Source organism: Rana temporaria, chromosome 1, assembly GCF_905171775.1.
Source record: "Rana temporaria chromosome 1, aRanTem1.1, whole genome shotgun sequence".
In the NCBI taxonomy this organism is placed as follows: Eukaryota; Metazoa; Chordata; class Amphibia; order Anura; family Ranidae; genus Rana; species Rana temporaria.
The window spans coordinates 337,331,979-337,348,738 of record NC_053489.1 but is presented as its reverse complement, the minus strand read 5'-3'; the positions used below and the strand labels follow the sequence as shown (position 1 = coordinate 337,348,738).

Here is a 16,760-nt window from a genome sequence, read left to right as displayed (position 1 = left end):
TGTTAAAGAGAAGTGTCAGAATTGGCCCGGGTGGCAAGGGGTTACCATAAGTAAGCAATATACAAATAATTATTATATATTATTTTTAAGGTCATTTACTATATTTTCAAAAACTGTACTCAAGCAGGTGGCTTAACCACTTCCATACCGGGCACTTACGCCCCTTCCTGCCCAAGCCAATTTTCAGCTTTCAGCACTGTCGCAATTTGAATGACAATTGCGCGGTCGTGCTACACTGTACCCAAACAATTTTTTTATCATTTTGTTCCCACAAATAGAGCTTTCTTTTGGTGATATTTGATCACCTCTGCGGTTTTTATTTTTTGCGCTATAAACAAAAGAAGAGTGACAATTTAAAAAAAAAACACTATTTTTTACTTTTTTATTTAATAAATATCACAATTTTTTAAAAAAAAAACGTTTTTTTTTTCCTCAGTTTAGGCCGATATGTATTCTTCTACATATTTTTGGTAAAAAAAAAAATCGCAATGATCATATATTGATTGGTTTGCGCAAAAGTTATAGCGTTTACAAAATAGCTGATAGATTTATGGCATTTTTCTTTTATTAATTGTTTTACTAGTATTGGCGGCGATTTGCGATTTTTTTACTGTCACGGTGACATTGCGGCGAACACATCGGACACTTTTGACACGTTTTTGGCGCCATTCACATTTATACAGCGATTAATGCAATAAATATGCACTAATTACTGTATAAATGTGACTGGCATTCAGGGGGTTAACACTAGGGGGTGAGGGAGGGGTTAATATGTATACCTAAATTGTGTTCTAACTGTGGGGGAAGGGGGGGTGACTGGGGGAGGTGACCGATCTATGTCCCTATGTACAAGGGACACAGATCGGTCTCCTCTCTCCCCTGACAGGACGTGGAGCTCTGTGTTTACACACAGAGCTCCACGTCTTGTCCCTGTAGCCGCCGATTCCGAGTGCCTGGCGGACATCGCGACCGCCAGGCACGCGCATCGGCATCTCGGGGGCGCGCCCCCCAGTGGCCGCAAGAATACAGGACGTCAATTGACGTCCTGTTGAATTTTCAGAGTCACCGTGGAGCCGTCATTTGACGATGGCCCGGTACTCTAGTGGTTAATAGACAAAATCACTGAAGTTTGAAGTTATAACTTCCAACCAGTCATTTCACAGTAAATAGATAAATAAATTATCTTATAACATAGCATAATAATACAGTCCTCATCAAAAGTTTAAGACCACTTGAAAAATGGCAAAAAATCATATTTTACATTGTTGGATCTTAACAAGGTTCCAAGTAGAGCTTCAACATGCAACAAGAAGAAATGTGAGTGAGACAAAACCTTTTTTGAGCATTCAATTTAATGAAAACAACGAATAAACTGAAACAAGCTCTTTTTCAGATGATCAAAAGTTTAGGACCACGCCTCCAAAAAAATAAAAAAAAACTAACCCCCCCCCCCCCCCAAAACAGAAATCCAACTTCCAAACATGAACTCAGTAATGAGTAGCTCCGCCGTTATTGTTGATCACTTCAAAAATTAGTTTCGGCATGCTTGATGCAAGCGTTTCCATGAGGTGAGTGGGAACATTTCTCCAAGTGGTGAAGACAGCCACACGAAGGCCATCTACTGTCTGGAACTGTTGTCCATTTTTGTAAACTTCCCTTGCCATCCATCCCCAAAGGTTCTCAATTTAGATTTAGATCAGGGGAACACGCAGGATGGGCCAAAAGAGTGATGTTATTCTCCTGGAAGAAATCCCTTGTCCTGCGGGCATCGTGTACTGTAGCGTTGTCCTGTTGAAAAACCCAGTCGTTACCACACAGACGAGGCTCAGTCATGAGGAATGCTCTCTGCAACATCTGGACATAGTCAGCGGCCATTTGACGCCCCTGCACTTCCTGAAGCTCCATTGTTCCACTGAAGGAAAAAGCACCCCAGACCATTATGGCGCCCCCTCCACTGTGGCGCGTAGAAAACATCTCAGGTGGGATCTGCTTGTCATGCCAGTAACGTTGGAAACCATCAGGACCATCAAGGTTACATTTTTTCTCATCAGAGAATAAAACTTTCTTCCACCTTTGAATGTCCCATGTTTGGTCATTTCTTGCAAAGTCTAAACGAGCAGTTCTGTGGCGTTCAAGGAGACGAGGTTTTTGAAGACGTTTTTTGTTTTTGAAGCCTTTCAGTCTCAAATGCCATCTGATGGTTATGGGGCTGCAGTCAGCACCAGTAAGGACCTTAATTTGGGTCGAGGATCGTCCAGTGTCTTGATGAGAGACCCTGCTTATGCAGTTCAGCAACCCGACCACGTTCAAAAAGGGAGAGTGTTTTTGCCTTTGCCATCACAACGTGTGACTACCTGACAGACAATGACAATGAATCCACATCTTTGCACAGATTTGGCCTTTTAAAAGGCATGTGGTCCTAAACTTTTGATCAGCTGAAAAACAGCCTGTTTCAGTTTGTTCGTTTTCATTAAATTGAATGCTCAAAAAAATGTTTTGTCTCACTCTCATTTCTTCTTGTTGCATGTTGAAGCTCTACTTGGAACCTTGTTAAGATCCAACAATGTAAAATATGATTTTTTGCCATTTTTCAAGTGGTCTTAACCACTTAAGGACCGCCTAACAACGATATAAGTCGGCAGAATGGCACCGCTGGGCACAATCACGTACCTGTACGTGATTGTATAAAGCCCAGCGGTGGGTCGGTCCGAAGCTCCGTGGCCGCAGGACTCGCGGACCCGATCGCCGATACAGTCCCGCGATCGGTCCCCGGAGCTGAAGAACAGGGAGAGCCGCGTGTAAACCAGGCTTCCCCGTTCTTCACTGTGGCGCTGTCATCGATTGTGTGTTCCCTAATATAGGGACGCACAATCAATGTTGTCAGACCTACAGCCACACCCCCCTACAGTTGTAAACACACTTCAGGGAACACATAACCCCTTAAAACGCCCCCTTGTAGTTAACTCCCAAACTGCAACTGTCATTTTCACAATAAACAATGCATTTTAAATGCATTTTTTTGCTGTGAAATGACAATGGTCCCAAAAATGTGTCAAAATTGTCCGCCATAATGTCGCAGTCACGAAAAAAAAAAAAAAAATCACTGATCGCCGCCATTAGTAGTTAAAAAAAAAATTAATAAAAAATGCAATAAAACTATGCCCTATTTTGTAAACGCTATAAATTTTGCACAAACCAATCGATAAACGCTTATTGCGTTTTTTTTTACCAAAAATAGGTAGAAGAATACGTATCGGCCTAAACTGAGGGAATAAATGTTTTTTATATATTTTTGGAGGATATTTATTATAGTAAAAAGTAAAAAATATTCATTTTTTTTTTTAAATTGTCGCTCTATTTTTGTTTATAGCGCAAAAACTAAAAACCGCAGAGGTGATCAAATACCACCAAAAGAAAGCTCCATTTGTGGAAAAAAAAAGGACGCCAATTTTGTTTGGGAGCCACGTCGCACGACCCCGCAATTGTCAGTTAAAGTGACGCAGTGCCGAATCGCAAAAAGTGCTCTGGTCTTTGACCAGCAATATGGTCCGGGGCTTAAGTGGTTAAGCACATTTCAAACTACTGTTTTACAGATGCAGTAATAAAAATGTGCTTGCTACCACAAAAAAAATTAAAAAAGATATTTGCTCAAGGCACATGTAGAAGCGAGTGCATTCCAAACAACTTAAGACATATCAAAGCCAAAAAGCAAGCAAATATGAACACAAACCAGACACTAATGAGTAACATGAAATCATCTCAACACAAGTTGTTGAACAATTTTATACAATCAGGTGTGCTTTAGGAAAGCCAAAAGGAGTTCCTGGAGAAACTGATCTATAAAATAAAGTAACATCTTAAAGCAGAACATATTTTTTAAAGTGATTGTAAGAGCAGAAGGTTTTCTAACTTAATGCAATAAGATAAAAAGCCTTCTGTGTGCAGCAGGCGCTGTTGGCTCCCGCTGCTGTCAAAGTCAGTCAGCCAATAAAAAGAGAAGAGGGGCAGGGTGGGGCCAGGGCACGGCTCTGTGTCTGAATGGACACAGGGAGCTGTGGCTTGGCTCGGATGCTATGGGGGAGGGGCATGGATTATAGAAGAAAGATTCGAGAAGAGGAGGATCTGGGCTGCTCTGTGCATATCCACTACAACAGAGCAGATAAAGTATAACATGTTTGTTAATTTTATAGAAAATGTACAATCACTTTAAAGCGGTTTTACAAAGGCAAAACCTTTTTTTTTTTTTTTAAATACAAGCATGTCCTTCATGAAGATAAAAAAAAAAAAAAAAAAAGAAAAAAAAAAGAAGGAGATTCATGCGATTCATTCATTTCAAAAGCAAAATAGTCAATCCAGCATTCAACTTCCTCCCCCCTACCCAGCACATCAGGTCCAACACTACACTTAATACTCTCCTACTTCTGCCCAGTTACCACCGATGACGCTGATAAAATCCTCTCCATGGCCCACCTAACCCCTGTACCCTGTCCCCTCACAACTACTGCAACCACCTTCCCGCTCTATCCTAAACTCCCTAACATCTTTAACCTCTCCCTCTCCTCCAGCACACCTTTCCTTAACCGCTCAAACATGCACTGGTTGCCCCCCCATACTTAAAAAACCCTCACTAGACCCCACCTGTTTGAATAACTTAAGGCCCATCCCCCTGCTCCCATTGGCCTCAAGCTCATCGAACGCCTTGTCCTACAGTCCAGCTTCTGTCCACAACCTTCCGCTGAAACTCCCCTATTAAGACTCACCAATGACCTACTAACTGCTAAACCCAATGGTCATTACTCCATACTCATAGACCTCTCTGCTGCCTTCGACACAGTTGACCACCTGCTCCTCCTCAGCAAACTACACTCTCTTGGCCTCCGTGATTCTGCTTTATCCTGGTTCTCGATCTCCTCAAGGATCTCAAACTTACTGAATGACATATCGGTATGGATGTTGCACCACTTTCTCAAACTCAATCTTTCTAAAACGGAGCTTGTTATATTTCCTCCTTCCCGGTCCCCCCCCCCCCATGAATATACCATTAAGATCAACAACACAACACAACACAACCATTGGTCCCTCCACACATGCCAGGGTGCTGGGTGTAATCCTTGACTCTGACCTCTCATTCAGCCCCCACATCCACTCGCTGGCTAAATCCTGCCGCCTTAACCTCCGCAACAACTCCAGAATTCAACCCTTCCTGACTAATGACACCGCAAAGAAACTTATTCCCTCCTTGATTATTTCCCACCTTGACTACTTCAACTCTCTCCTTAATGGCCTACCCTTGCGCAGGCTAGCCCCCCTTCAGTCTAATATGAATGCTGCTGCTAGACTAATACACCTTACTAACTAATCCGCGACTGCTGCTCTCCTTCGCCAATCCCTTTACTGGCTTCCCCTACCCTACCATATAAAATTCTTAAAGCTACCGTAACCACAACATATAAAGCCATTCAGAACATGGCCCCAAGCTACATCACCAACCTCATCTGCAGATATCGCCCAACCTGCTCTCTAGCTCCCTTGTTATCTCCTCCCATGCTCGCCTTCAGGACTTCTCCAGAGCCTCTCCCATCTGCTGGAACTCCCTGTCTCGGTATGTCTGATCACCCTCTAACCTGTCCACCTTAAGGAGATCCCTGAAAACTCACTTATTCAGGGAAGCCTATCCCACACCCACCTAACAACTGTCCCTGAGCCACCCCCAGCAAATCATTCTCCGCAGCTATTACCTTTTGTACCACCACCCCCTCCCTTTAGAATGTAAAGCTCTACGAACAAGGCCCTCCTGTCCCGTCTGTATTAAACTGCACTGTAATTGTGCCGTCCTTCTACATTGTAAAGCACTGCGTAAACTATTGGCGCTATATAAAATCGCATATAATAATAATAATGATGCTTCTGTGCACTGCAGAGTATTTTAGATAATTTCCATACACTTATGAAGCGGTTTCCTGTGTGTTTTGGTAAGACAGACAACTTTATTTTTCAGACTGCAATGAGGTTTACCTGGCTTTTTCCTTTTAGCATCAAAAGATTAGTTACTTTTCCAAATGGCAGACCTAATGAGATGATTTCAGACTCTGTGACCTCATTTGGAATCTTGCGGATATGAAGTACTCTTGATGGAGAACAAGGGGAGCGATCTCCTTGAAATGTTTTATTGTTCCCATTAGCTGGAAAAAAAAAAAAAAAAATCAAATAATTATTTCAAATGCATTGCCAAAACATAAAATAATCAGGTAAATGCCTATAACTGAGGCTTACATGTTAGTGTAAAATTGTAAAGCCCACCAATCACATCTATGAGCCAGCAGATTAAATAGAATTTACAGAAGCCATGTATGGTAAAAAGAAATATATATTTTATTAACATCCAATTCAGCCCCAGGTAGGGCTCTCGATTCCTTTTCACATGTTCCCAGGCTTTCCTTAGCACCTCCATTAAAATATTTTATAGCGCTCAAGAGCCCAAGCTGAAATTAACAAGCACAACTAAATGAAGTACAGCAGTGACTAACCCCCCGCATGCCTGTTCAGACCTCTCACTACAAAGTTTTAATCAGAAAGGGGAACAGCCTTTGCTGTGTTCTCGCAGTCTTATGATGGTCTGGGTTTTACTGCTGCATGATGCATGATATAACAAATATACAAAAAACGGTTAAAAGTTTAAAACCTAAAAAAGGAACACAAAACCATTACAATTCATCTATAAGGGCTCATGCACACATGATGTTTTTACAGCTGCTGTTAGGGGCGTCTGACGTTTTTTTTAACTGCTTCTAAATGCCCCTCCATGTTAGCCCATGTGTCCATGCATACAAACTGTCAGAGGCATTTGGAGGTAGTAGAAAAAAAAAACCAAAAAAAACAGCCTGTGCTTCCACGAGCAGTAAAAACGTCTGACACTGCCAAAAGCTGGCAAACACTGCTAAACGCAGCTTACGCTGTTAAGTCATGTCAAGCATTTCTTTTTTACAGTTCAAAATCAACAGTTCCTTAGGAGAGCCCATAGATTTGAATGAAAGTCGCACCAGAAGTCGAATCACGATGATCCGATTTGCGGTGCGACTTGTGTTGAGGGTGTGGGGATAATACCAGATCCTTCGGTCTGGTATGGATTTTAAGGGGAACCCCACTTCCCGACAACACTGGCCATTTGTTGTCTGGGTCTGTGGGCGGGGGCTTATCGGAATCTGGAACCCAATGAAGTCATCTGAATGCCCCGCCCCGTGTAACATCACCACCCAGGGCATAATGGGGTGGTAAAGACACAAGGGGCTGGGCCTTCGGATGACGTCACTGGGTGGCCCTGCCCCATGCCAATACAAGTCACTGCACACGGCGGACCCAGCATTACACCGAGAAATCTAGTCAACATTGGAGGAAGAACAGGAGGGAGAAGACAGCAGAGAAGGCCCAGCAAAAGAGCAAGAAGACAGCTCAGAAAGAAGACGCGGCAAAAAAAGAGCGAGAAGACGCAGGAAAAAAAGAGCGAGAAGACGCAGGAAAAAAAGAGCGAGAAGACGCAGGAAAAAAAGAGCGAGAAGACGCAGGAAAAAAAGAGCGAGAAAACGCGGCAAAAAAAGAGCAAGAAAACGCGGCAAAAAAAGAGCAAGAAAACGCGGCAAAAAAGAGCAAGAAAACACGGCAAAAAAGAGCAAGAAGACATCGCCGAAAGAGGGAGAAGAGTTGGAGGGGGGGGGAGAAGAAAATCGGAAGAAACGCCAGAGCTGCTTTAATAAAAATACTTTAAAAACCTGTGTACTGTGTTTATTTTTGACACTTTTTTGTTTCAGGTGAATGGGTCAGGGTACAATGTACCATTCACAAAGGGTGGGGGGGCGGGATCTGGAGGCCCCCCTTGTTTAAGGGGGCATCCAGTTTCTGATAAGCCCCCGCCCTCTTCCTGGCACCCAACAGCCCCCGCTTTCCTGCCAGGCTGCATACTCTGATAAGTATCTGGTATGGATTTTGTGGGGCCCCTCGCCCTTTTGGCATGGGGGTTCCCCTTAAAATCCATACCAGACCAAAGGATCTAGTATCGGCCTGGGGGGGGGGGGGGTGCCACACCAATTTTTTTCCCCATTTTGGCAGGGGGTTCCCCTTCAAGATTCTCAGCACACAAGTCATTGATGGGGGAATCCAGTGATTTTCTGTGCAGGAAAGAAAATTGCTCCATCTATGGCTGGTTTACCTGAGCGGAGTCGTAATTACATTGCCATGTACGGAAGTGGGTGGACATGGGAATCTGGGACACCAGGTCCAACCCACCCACTAGTTTAGCCTTGTATAATGGAAAGTAGGATCATCCCACAATTTTGCACACTGCCCACCTCCTTGATGCCCATTGTTGCATTGCCACATGCTTTAAGTGATGAGGTGTTGCAGACAAAGGCATACACATTTTAAAGCTGAAAGCTCTGCAATTAAAAAAAAAGAAAATCCTAGCACATGCATACCATTATGCACATAACGTCTAACCAAATACCGACATCCAAATACCGACATGCAAGAGCTAGACAGAGGACAGGCAGATTTTAGCAAACATTAAGCAGTAAAAGACTGAAAACTAACTTGTAGTTTACTTAATGTGGCACTTGCTACTAAATGTGAAAGTCACTATAGCTGTGAACAAACCAGATTTAACTAAAAAAAATATAATAATATCCAAACCTGGCAGAAACAAAAAGTGCAAAGAAACTTGATAACAGAAATGCTTTTGCCTGGCATTTGTCAAGCATGCACACAGCAGTCAGAATGTGTTCCATATAGTATAAAGGCCTGCTCTATATTAGCCCAAAGAAATTAGTTATTATTGCACATGACTAAAAAGAGGGACCACACTTAAATTTTTCAAAAGAAGACTAATAAGGACAAAGAGTGATTATCCTTTTATAAGCGTATCCAGCAGAGCACATGAAAAAGTCAGCTGCTGATAAGTGTACTGTGTGAACCCTTGTCAATAGAGATCAGTAAAATAACCTGGATTACATTAAAGGGTGCTTTGGGGTTAATGTGAAAAAGCATTGGTGGGGGGGGGGGGGGGGGGGAATGCAAAAAAAAAAAAAGGGGGACTTCTTGATAATGATGGCTCATGCCTATTTCAGGAGGCTTAAATTTCAGATGATGCTCTTGTTAACTAGAGTAAAATATTTGGGATATCGAATTACAACATTCCATCCTAATCAAAATATTTATAAATAAGCAGAGAAATTATCTAAAACATTTGAATTAGCAGGCAAAACACAATCTTTATAAGCAAGATATTTATAAGTATAACACAAAATATTTTAAAAGTGAAAAAAAAGTACTCACCTGAATTTGTCCCACGCTGTTGCTACACTGAGAACTTAGCGATCAAACACTGCTGATCGCTCAGTTCTCCCCTGACTGTCAGTCACTGGCCCTCTGCTCTGTCCCTCTGCTGCTTACTGGATTGCTGAGCTGTGCAGGTGGCGGGGCAGGGCTGGCTCAGTCTCCCAGAGGCTTTAACCTGCTGTAGGCTGAAAATGGGTCACAGGAGTGCAGAACAAACTGCACTCCTGTGATCCATAGGAAAAGTAGGGCCAAAAAGAAAAGAAAAAGGAGGACTGGATAAGTTGAGAGCCTTGTTTATAAATTGGACTTGATGCCTTTTTTCACCTAAGGCTGCATGCACACAGACATCTTAAAATAATCCTGTTTACATTGGATCTTTCTGCCAGGCGCTGGCAGCAGCATCCAGTGCAAAAAAATGCTTAGTCTAGTCATGTTAATACGTGCAAGGCGGATGCGCAAATTTTCATTCTAGTGGCTAGAATACTCCGTTCTAGTCGCTAGACCTAAAATTATGTGCAAATGTATATATTATTTCAGTATGCTTCTCTATGAATGCTAAATGCTATGCTAAAATCCAAATCTAAAAGCAACACTATGCATGGACACACTGGGTAATACAGAGCTGCATTGAGAGGCAATTAAATGCTTTTAAAAGCTGCATTTTTTTTTCTGCCCATGTGCATTAGGCTTAACACATAACTTGAGGCCCATTCACATATGCGGTGTTAGCACATGTACTGCATTAAGGTAGTTCATTCACTTCGCTGGGCTTCCCAACACCAAAAAAGTTGCATGTAGCACAGTGCAGGTTAATGTGCAGTGCGGTTCTGCAATGTACTTCTGCTGGCAAGGTTCATTTGGGTGCCAGTGAGAACTTAAGAAGTACAGACAAAGCTCATTTGGCTGCATCCCTGTGAATCACAGGAGTGCAGTTTATTCTGCAGTCCTGTAACCTGTTTTCAGCAGACAGTGGGCTGAACCCTCTGTCGGCTGATGCCACAGAGCCAGTCCAGGCTCGGGAAAAGTTTGCGACCATATGGTTGGGATCCGTCCAAATGCCTGGACCGGTACTTGGCTCAGACTCTCAGTGAGCCGCTAAGAGCATGAGCCGGTAACTCCTGCCCCCTCCACAGCCCAGCACTCCAATGGAAATTGTCTTTTTCTGTGTACTGGTTATTTATAAAACAAATAAATTAACTCTAAGAGCCGGTTCACACTGCGGCGGCACGACTTTGGGGGCGACTCTGCAAGTCGTCCTGAAGACGACTTCAGAGGCAATTAGCAAAATTACTTCTGTATAGAAGTCAATGCAAATCGTCCCGAGCCAACCCTGAAGTCGTATAAGAACCTTTTTATAAGTCAGAGCGACTTGCATCGCTCCTATTAGAACGGTTCCATTGCATAGAATGGGACGCGACTCGTCACCTGACGAGTCGCCCCAGTGTGAACCGGCTCTTAAAGACATGCTGGTAGGTTAATCCGATCCTGTCTAAGTTGGCCCTAGTATTAATGTGTGTTAGGAACCTTAGGTTGTAAAGTAGGGACTGATGTGAATGTACAATGTATATGTAAAAGCGCTGCGTAAATTGACGGCGCTATATAAGTACCTGAAATAGATTAAATTGACCCAAAACGATTGGCTATCCTGTAAACTTTTCTCTTTTATTTATTGATTTTTTATCTTCAAGCTGAAGCAATCTATCCTAAAATATTATATATACACATAATAAAAAAACAAAAACAAATAAAAACATTTCCTGCATTAGAAAAAAAAAAAAAACACACACACACACACACACACACACACACACACACGCAGTACGTCTATGGACGCACACAGCCCAGCTCAGGAAAGGAGGAGGGACCAGCTCCAGCAAGGGACTCAAGAAGTGCATTTCATGTTTAATATTTTAATTTACAAAAATAGCCTTTACAACAGATTAAAGCTGAAGCTTTCTAGCCCAAAGCTTACTAGCCTTAGATTCAGTCTTGCTGCATTGTACAAGCTCCTATCCTGTACTTAAATTGCTCAATCTAATTTCACTACACACTTTGAGCTTCTTGCATGAAAAAAAGCTTTAACATGTCAGACAGACCTTGCCTCATTTCCTTGCTGGGGATATCCAGCATCATCTAGCCCCCTCATCTCCAGAATTACTGTCTCCCTGGTCAGCCCCTTTAATTCACTGGTTTTCAGCTTTTTCAATGATGGAGGCGCAGCTTTCAACGTGGGTTAAATCTAGGATGGTCTGCATGCAAAGGCAGCCTGTCTAGAACATCTACCCTCCAAATTGAACCCCACACAAATCTCAGCAACTGCATAACTCCTCCCAAGAGTCGGACACTGCTAGCATCAGGGATGATGGATCTTGAGAGGCATACCAGGCAGGGAAATCAATGTCCTGCCCCCTGCTAGCCCCTCTCACCATCTCTGCATAGAGAAGCACAGGACTCTGCAATGACATTGCTGGGTCTAAAATAATTAATGAAAATGGAAAATTATTTTTAAAATGTCATTGCCATGTTGACGAGGGGATTTCCAGTGGGGCTTCCAAAGCGTCCAAAAATCCATTCCACAGTAGAAAGATAAAGCTAGTGATCATGTGTTTTTAAAATGGTTGTAAACGGTTACACCACTTGCACCTACAGATAAGCCTATAACTGTAAATTTATCTCCTAAACTTGCACAGTTTAGGAGATATTCACTATATACACTGCTGCCAAAATCAGTAACTGTCAGTACCCTGGTGCCATTTCTTCAGTACCTGTGCCGAGACCGGCAGCTCCCGCACGCATGCGTGGGAGCGACGTCATTGCGGCTCCGGCCAATCACAGTGCCGGAGCCCGCATAACCGGATGTAACTCCGGTGAAAGATGTCGACCGTGGGAGCGGAGTGCGGGCGGCACTGCAGGGCATAGTTTTAAGGCAAATATTTCATAATGAGCTTTGTATGCAATGTATACAAGCTCATTATGCCTTTTTCTTGCAGGTTGTGTTTTTTTTTTTTGGGGGGGGGGGGGGGGGGGGGGGGGGGGGGGGTCGGAGGTTTGCAACCTCTTTAAAGAAAACTGGAAATTATGGAGCTCAGTTTTATCTACAATAGTACTCAGAAAACTGCATATAGGAAAAAAATAAATAGCATCCGGAAAAAAGTACTCATTCCTTCTGCTGTAACAAAAAAAATTGGAGGCTGAAAAAAAAGAAATTATGTATTTCAAGGGCTGCAGAAGGTCAGTATGCTAGCTCTCAGACTCACTGTACCTGTAGCTGGAGTGGAATGGCTCATGGTAAAAGGACCGTTAGCGATACCAGAAGAGAGAAGCTCGTCAGATGCCCGCTAAAAAAATAAAACAACGTATATCAGTATAAATAAACTAAAAAGAAAATAAAACACATCCAAATTTTAATCAATTGTCTAATTACTGAGGAAAAAAGTCCTTTGCAGGATGCAAAGTCATAGTGCAAAGGTCTTAAAAATTAAGTTGGCTCATATTAAAAAAAAAAAAAAACACACAATTTGATATACAAGTGAAAGGTTTTGGGACTCAGAAAAACTAAAATATAATTTCAGAAGATGGAAATATTAGTGGTAATGTTTTCTGACAACTTCCTATGCACTAATCCCACAGACAAGTACTAACCAACTTAATTTGTAATGCTGGCCATGACCCCTGAAAATGATGCAATCAAATTAAGGATCACCTAAAAGTGGACAACTAAATGTCTGATTTACTGCCTGTTGGCAGAAGGAATGATTAATACTCAAAAATGTAGTCACTTGAGAAAAAGAGCTCACAATCTGCTAAAACAGTGGTTCTCAACCTGGGGGTCGGGACCCCCTCGGGGGTCAAATTACAATTTGCCAGGGGTCACCGAATCCTGGGCTGTTCCTGAAGTCCGCACTGCTCCCTCAGCCTTTTCGCGGCCGCCCAGCAGGTCTGTCCCTGGAGCCTGTGGTCGCCCAGCTGGGCTGTTTCTTGAGCACGCGGCGGCGCCACCCATTCCGTTCACGGCATGACTGGGGGGAGAGACTATAGGTCAGCTGACTGGTGATGAACGTGAAGTGGGAGGAGGATTTTGGCATAGGTGTCACTGCTGCGAGACACCACATCGCTGGAGACACAGTGAGTAATACTACCAGGCTGTGATTAGAGTTGCCATTAAAAGTCCCCACTACAGTTCTCAGATCAGCAGATGACCTTTATCAAGAGCACCTAAGTTGGATGATCAGAACTCCCCCCAGCACTGCCACTCATCCTACCCCCCCCCCCCCCAACCAAGGAGTAGAAGCAATACAAATAGAGAATACACGGAAGGGAGAGGAAAAGAGGGGGAGGAACAAAGAAAAAGGGGAGAGAAAGAATAAGAAAGATGGCTAGAGAGAGGGATGGGGGGGGAAACAAGAAATTAGGATAGAGAGAGATAAAAGGGAAAGAAAGGAGAACAAAGAGAGAGAGTGGTACATCCTAAAATGTACCATAAGGGGTTTTAATATTGTACGAGTGGAAGGGACTCGGGGAGCGCTAAATGTCCATGGGTTAGGGGTGCAAATGGACTTGCCTTGGGTGCTGACAACCCACACTACGAAAATAATTTTACTGTTGGGGGTCCCCACAACGTGGGAAATTTTATCAAGGGGTCATGGCAGTAGAAGGGTTGAGAACCACTGTGCTAAAAGCAGGCAGGGCCTGTGTGATTTTAGCTACATTTTGGATAGAACGTGTGTCCAGAACTGGACACTTATGTACTACTAGGTTAAAAAAAAAAAAAAAAAAAAACGGACAGACCCCACATCAACACAAATCAAATCGGGCTGATTTGGGCGTTTTTGAAAAATTTTATTCCCATAGAAACTAATGGAAACGCTCGATTCAAGCGTCTAGCGCGACAACAAGCGTTTCTACGGGCATTTTGTTGCTTTAATCTGTTCTGTGAAATAGAATATTCACCCAGGAAGAAGATAAAAAAAAAAAATCTACCAACATAGCAACAAATGATGAAAGAGATGAGCGTTTTGAACAAAGTTCAAAAACGTCACACAACGATGTATGCAAACGCTCGAATCCGTGTTCATACACGTGACAAAACCCTGGAAAAAACGTCCGAAAACGCTACGCTAAGTTTTGCATCTACTAAAAGGAAAGCAAGCAATATTACAACTGGACCCTTAACGTCAGAACCTCCTGCACTGGAGCTGAACACCCAGTGTGCATGAGTGTATATATATACCCCAACAATTAACTTATTTTATTATATTATTTGTTGAATGTGTGTAACACTTAAAATGGTCCAGATCAAATCCTCAGTATAGTGTTAATGTACATTCTGCATACCATGGACAAACAAATGAGCTTTACCTACTGCTTGATTACCACACATTTACTACAAGTTACATATCTAAAGTCCACCCTTAAAGAATACAACGCAGTCAAGTGACCCTGGTAGTGCAAGAATCATGATCTAGCTTTAAAAAAAGAAAAAAAAAAGTTTTGCATCTACTAAAAAGGAAAGCAAGTAATATTACAACTGGACCCTGACGTGAACCAACATTATAGAAGAAAAACAGGTTCGCAAACTTCCCTGAAGTGAAACACTGTGTAATGCCAGCGGAAATTGCACATTACTATTTCTCAATAGAAATTGCCCATAAGCAACACTTATGATCTTTTTTCATCCAAATACAGTCCAACAGATCTGCATGAATGCTGCCACTTTGAATTAACTATGCAGTCATGCCCTAGTCAAACTGGAATGGAACTAGGCACGACAGATCCTAGACCCTGCAGCAAGGGCTGCTTACCTTTCAGTTACAACACAAGTGTTGCTATGCTACTCCCACAATTCTTGGAACTTGGAAAAGGGAGTGAAAGGGTTGGGCCACCCTGCAGCCCTACTAGTCTTTTTTCCTCTTGCATATGACTGAACAGTTTTTGCAATATCAGTACACCTATACGCTTTTGAAATATCAACTAAGCTTAAATCACTAAAAATATATTGCTTTCTTAATGCAACTACATGACTTCAGCTTCATTCCATTGTTAATATAAAGTAACACACATTTGTGTTACCACAAGAGGACAAAGAGACAAGAGTGGCAAAGTACACTTATATAATAGCCAGCAGGAAATTGATCAAAGATAGGATCTTTTAATATAGGCATCTTGCTTGCAAACATGAACACTCCTTTCTTGTGGTAAAAGGAAACAAGTACCGAGAAAACATGGATGCGGCCATTGCAGAAAAATGCTAATTGCCCGTCTAATTAATGTGCTTTCACTTTTAAAGGAACAAGTACACAAATCAGGTAATGGTGTTCACCTTTACAGAAAAATTGTAAAGATAAACCAAAACACTGAACACTCTCCCCACAGAGATGGACAAAATCGATTCACTGTGACTGTGCTAGCCAATCAGAATCGATCTCGTCCTTCCTACATGGAGAAGAGCGGGGATTTCAAATCCTCAAAGCACTGGACTGGCTGCCAACAGCTCAGCAGCCTCTGAGGTAAAAACAGTGGGGGGTAAGGTATTGCAGCAAATGTCCGTGTGAGAGCAAGAATTGTGGAACCAGAGCTCACATTTAGCTCTAAAATAATAAGCTGTAAAAGCTTTTATAAAACTCCCCTATGGATAATTTTAGGCACCGTATTTTGGTCGCCATTACACAGGCATGTGCAATTTTAAATCTTAAAGGGGTTGTAAAGGTTAGTTTTTTATTTTCTAAATAGGTTCCTTTAGGCTAGTGCATTGTTGGTTCACTTACCTTTTCCTTCCATTTCCCTTCTAAATGTTTTTTTTTTCTTTGTCTGAATTTCTCACTTCCTGTTCCTCCTCAGTAAGCTTGCCCTCATCATCCGAGCCATTCTGGCTGGGGGTTAGTCAGCGTGCTCGCCCCCTCCCTTGGGACCCCAATTCTGGCGGGGAGACGCTGAGAACTTTTGTCTGAATTTCTCACTTCCTTGTTGTGAACACAACATCTCTCTGCAGGGATGTAGTCCCAAGGGAGGGGGCGATCACGCTGACTAACCCCCAGCCAGAACGGCTCAGATGATGGGGGCAAGCTTACTGAGGAGGAACAGGAAGTGAGAAATTCAGACAAAGAAAAAAAATACATTTAGAAGGGAAATGGAAGGAAAAGGTAAGTGAACGAACAATGCACTAGCTTAAAGGAACGGATTTAAAAAATAAAAACAAACCTTTACAACTCCTTTAAATGTTTGATATCCATTTACTTGATGCAACATCATTCTTTATATTTTACTGAACAAATTGGGTATTATATTGTGTTTGTGTGCACCAAAATCCATTTCATTGTAACAATTCCCAAAAATTGGGGAAAAATGGTTGCGCAAATATAGTGTGACATAAAAAAAATTGCAATAACTACCATTTTATTCTTAAAGCGGTAGTTCACCCTCCTTTCCATCATTAG

General features: G+C 42.4%; 1 protein-coding gene across 4 annotated transcripts in view; it reads right to left on the bottom strand.

Annotated features, from left to right (window-relative positions):
* PTBP3 (polypyrimidine tract binding protein 3) overlaps positions 1–16,760 on the bottom strand; it is a 188,373-nt gene that overhangs the window by 61,607 nt on the left and 110,006 nt on the right. For 2 of the 4 annotated variants that reach the window (XM_040361275.1, XM_040361251.1), the window contains exons 2-3: positions 12,590–12,665; positions 6,016–6,182 (exon numbers count right to left, since the gene is read on the bottom strand). In XM_040361275.1, the coding sequence (XP_040217209.1) occupies positions 6,016–6,182; positions 12,590–12,614 (192 nt within the window). In that variant the 5' untranslated portion in view covers positions 12,615–12,665. The remainder of the gene's footprint in view (positions 1–6,015; positions 6,183–12,589; positions 12,666–16,760) is intronic. The other 2 variants (XM_040361260.1, XM_040361267.1) reach the window with 1 other exon arrangement.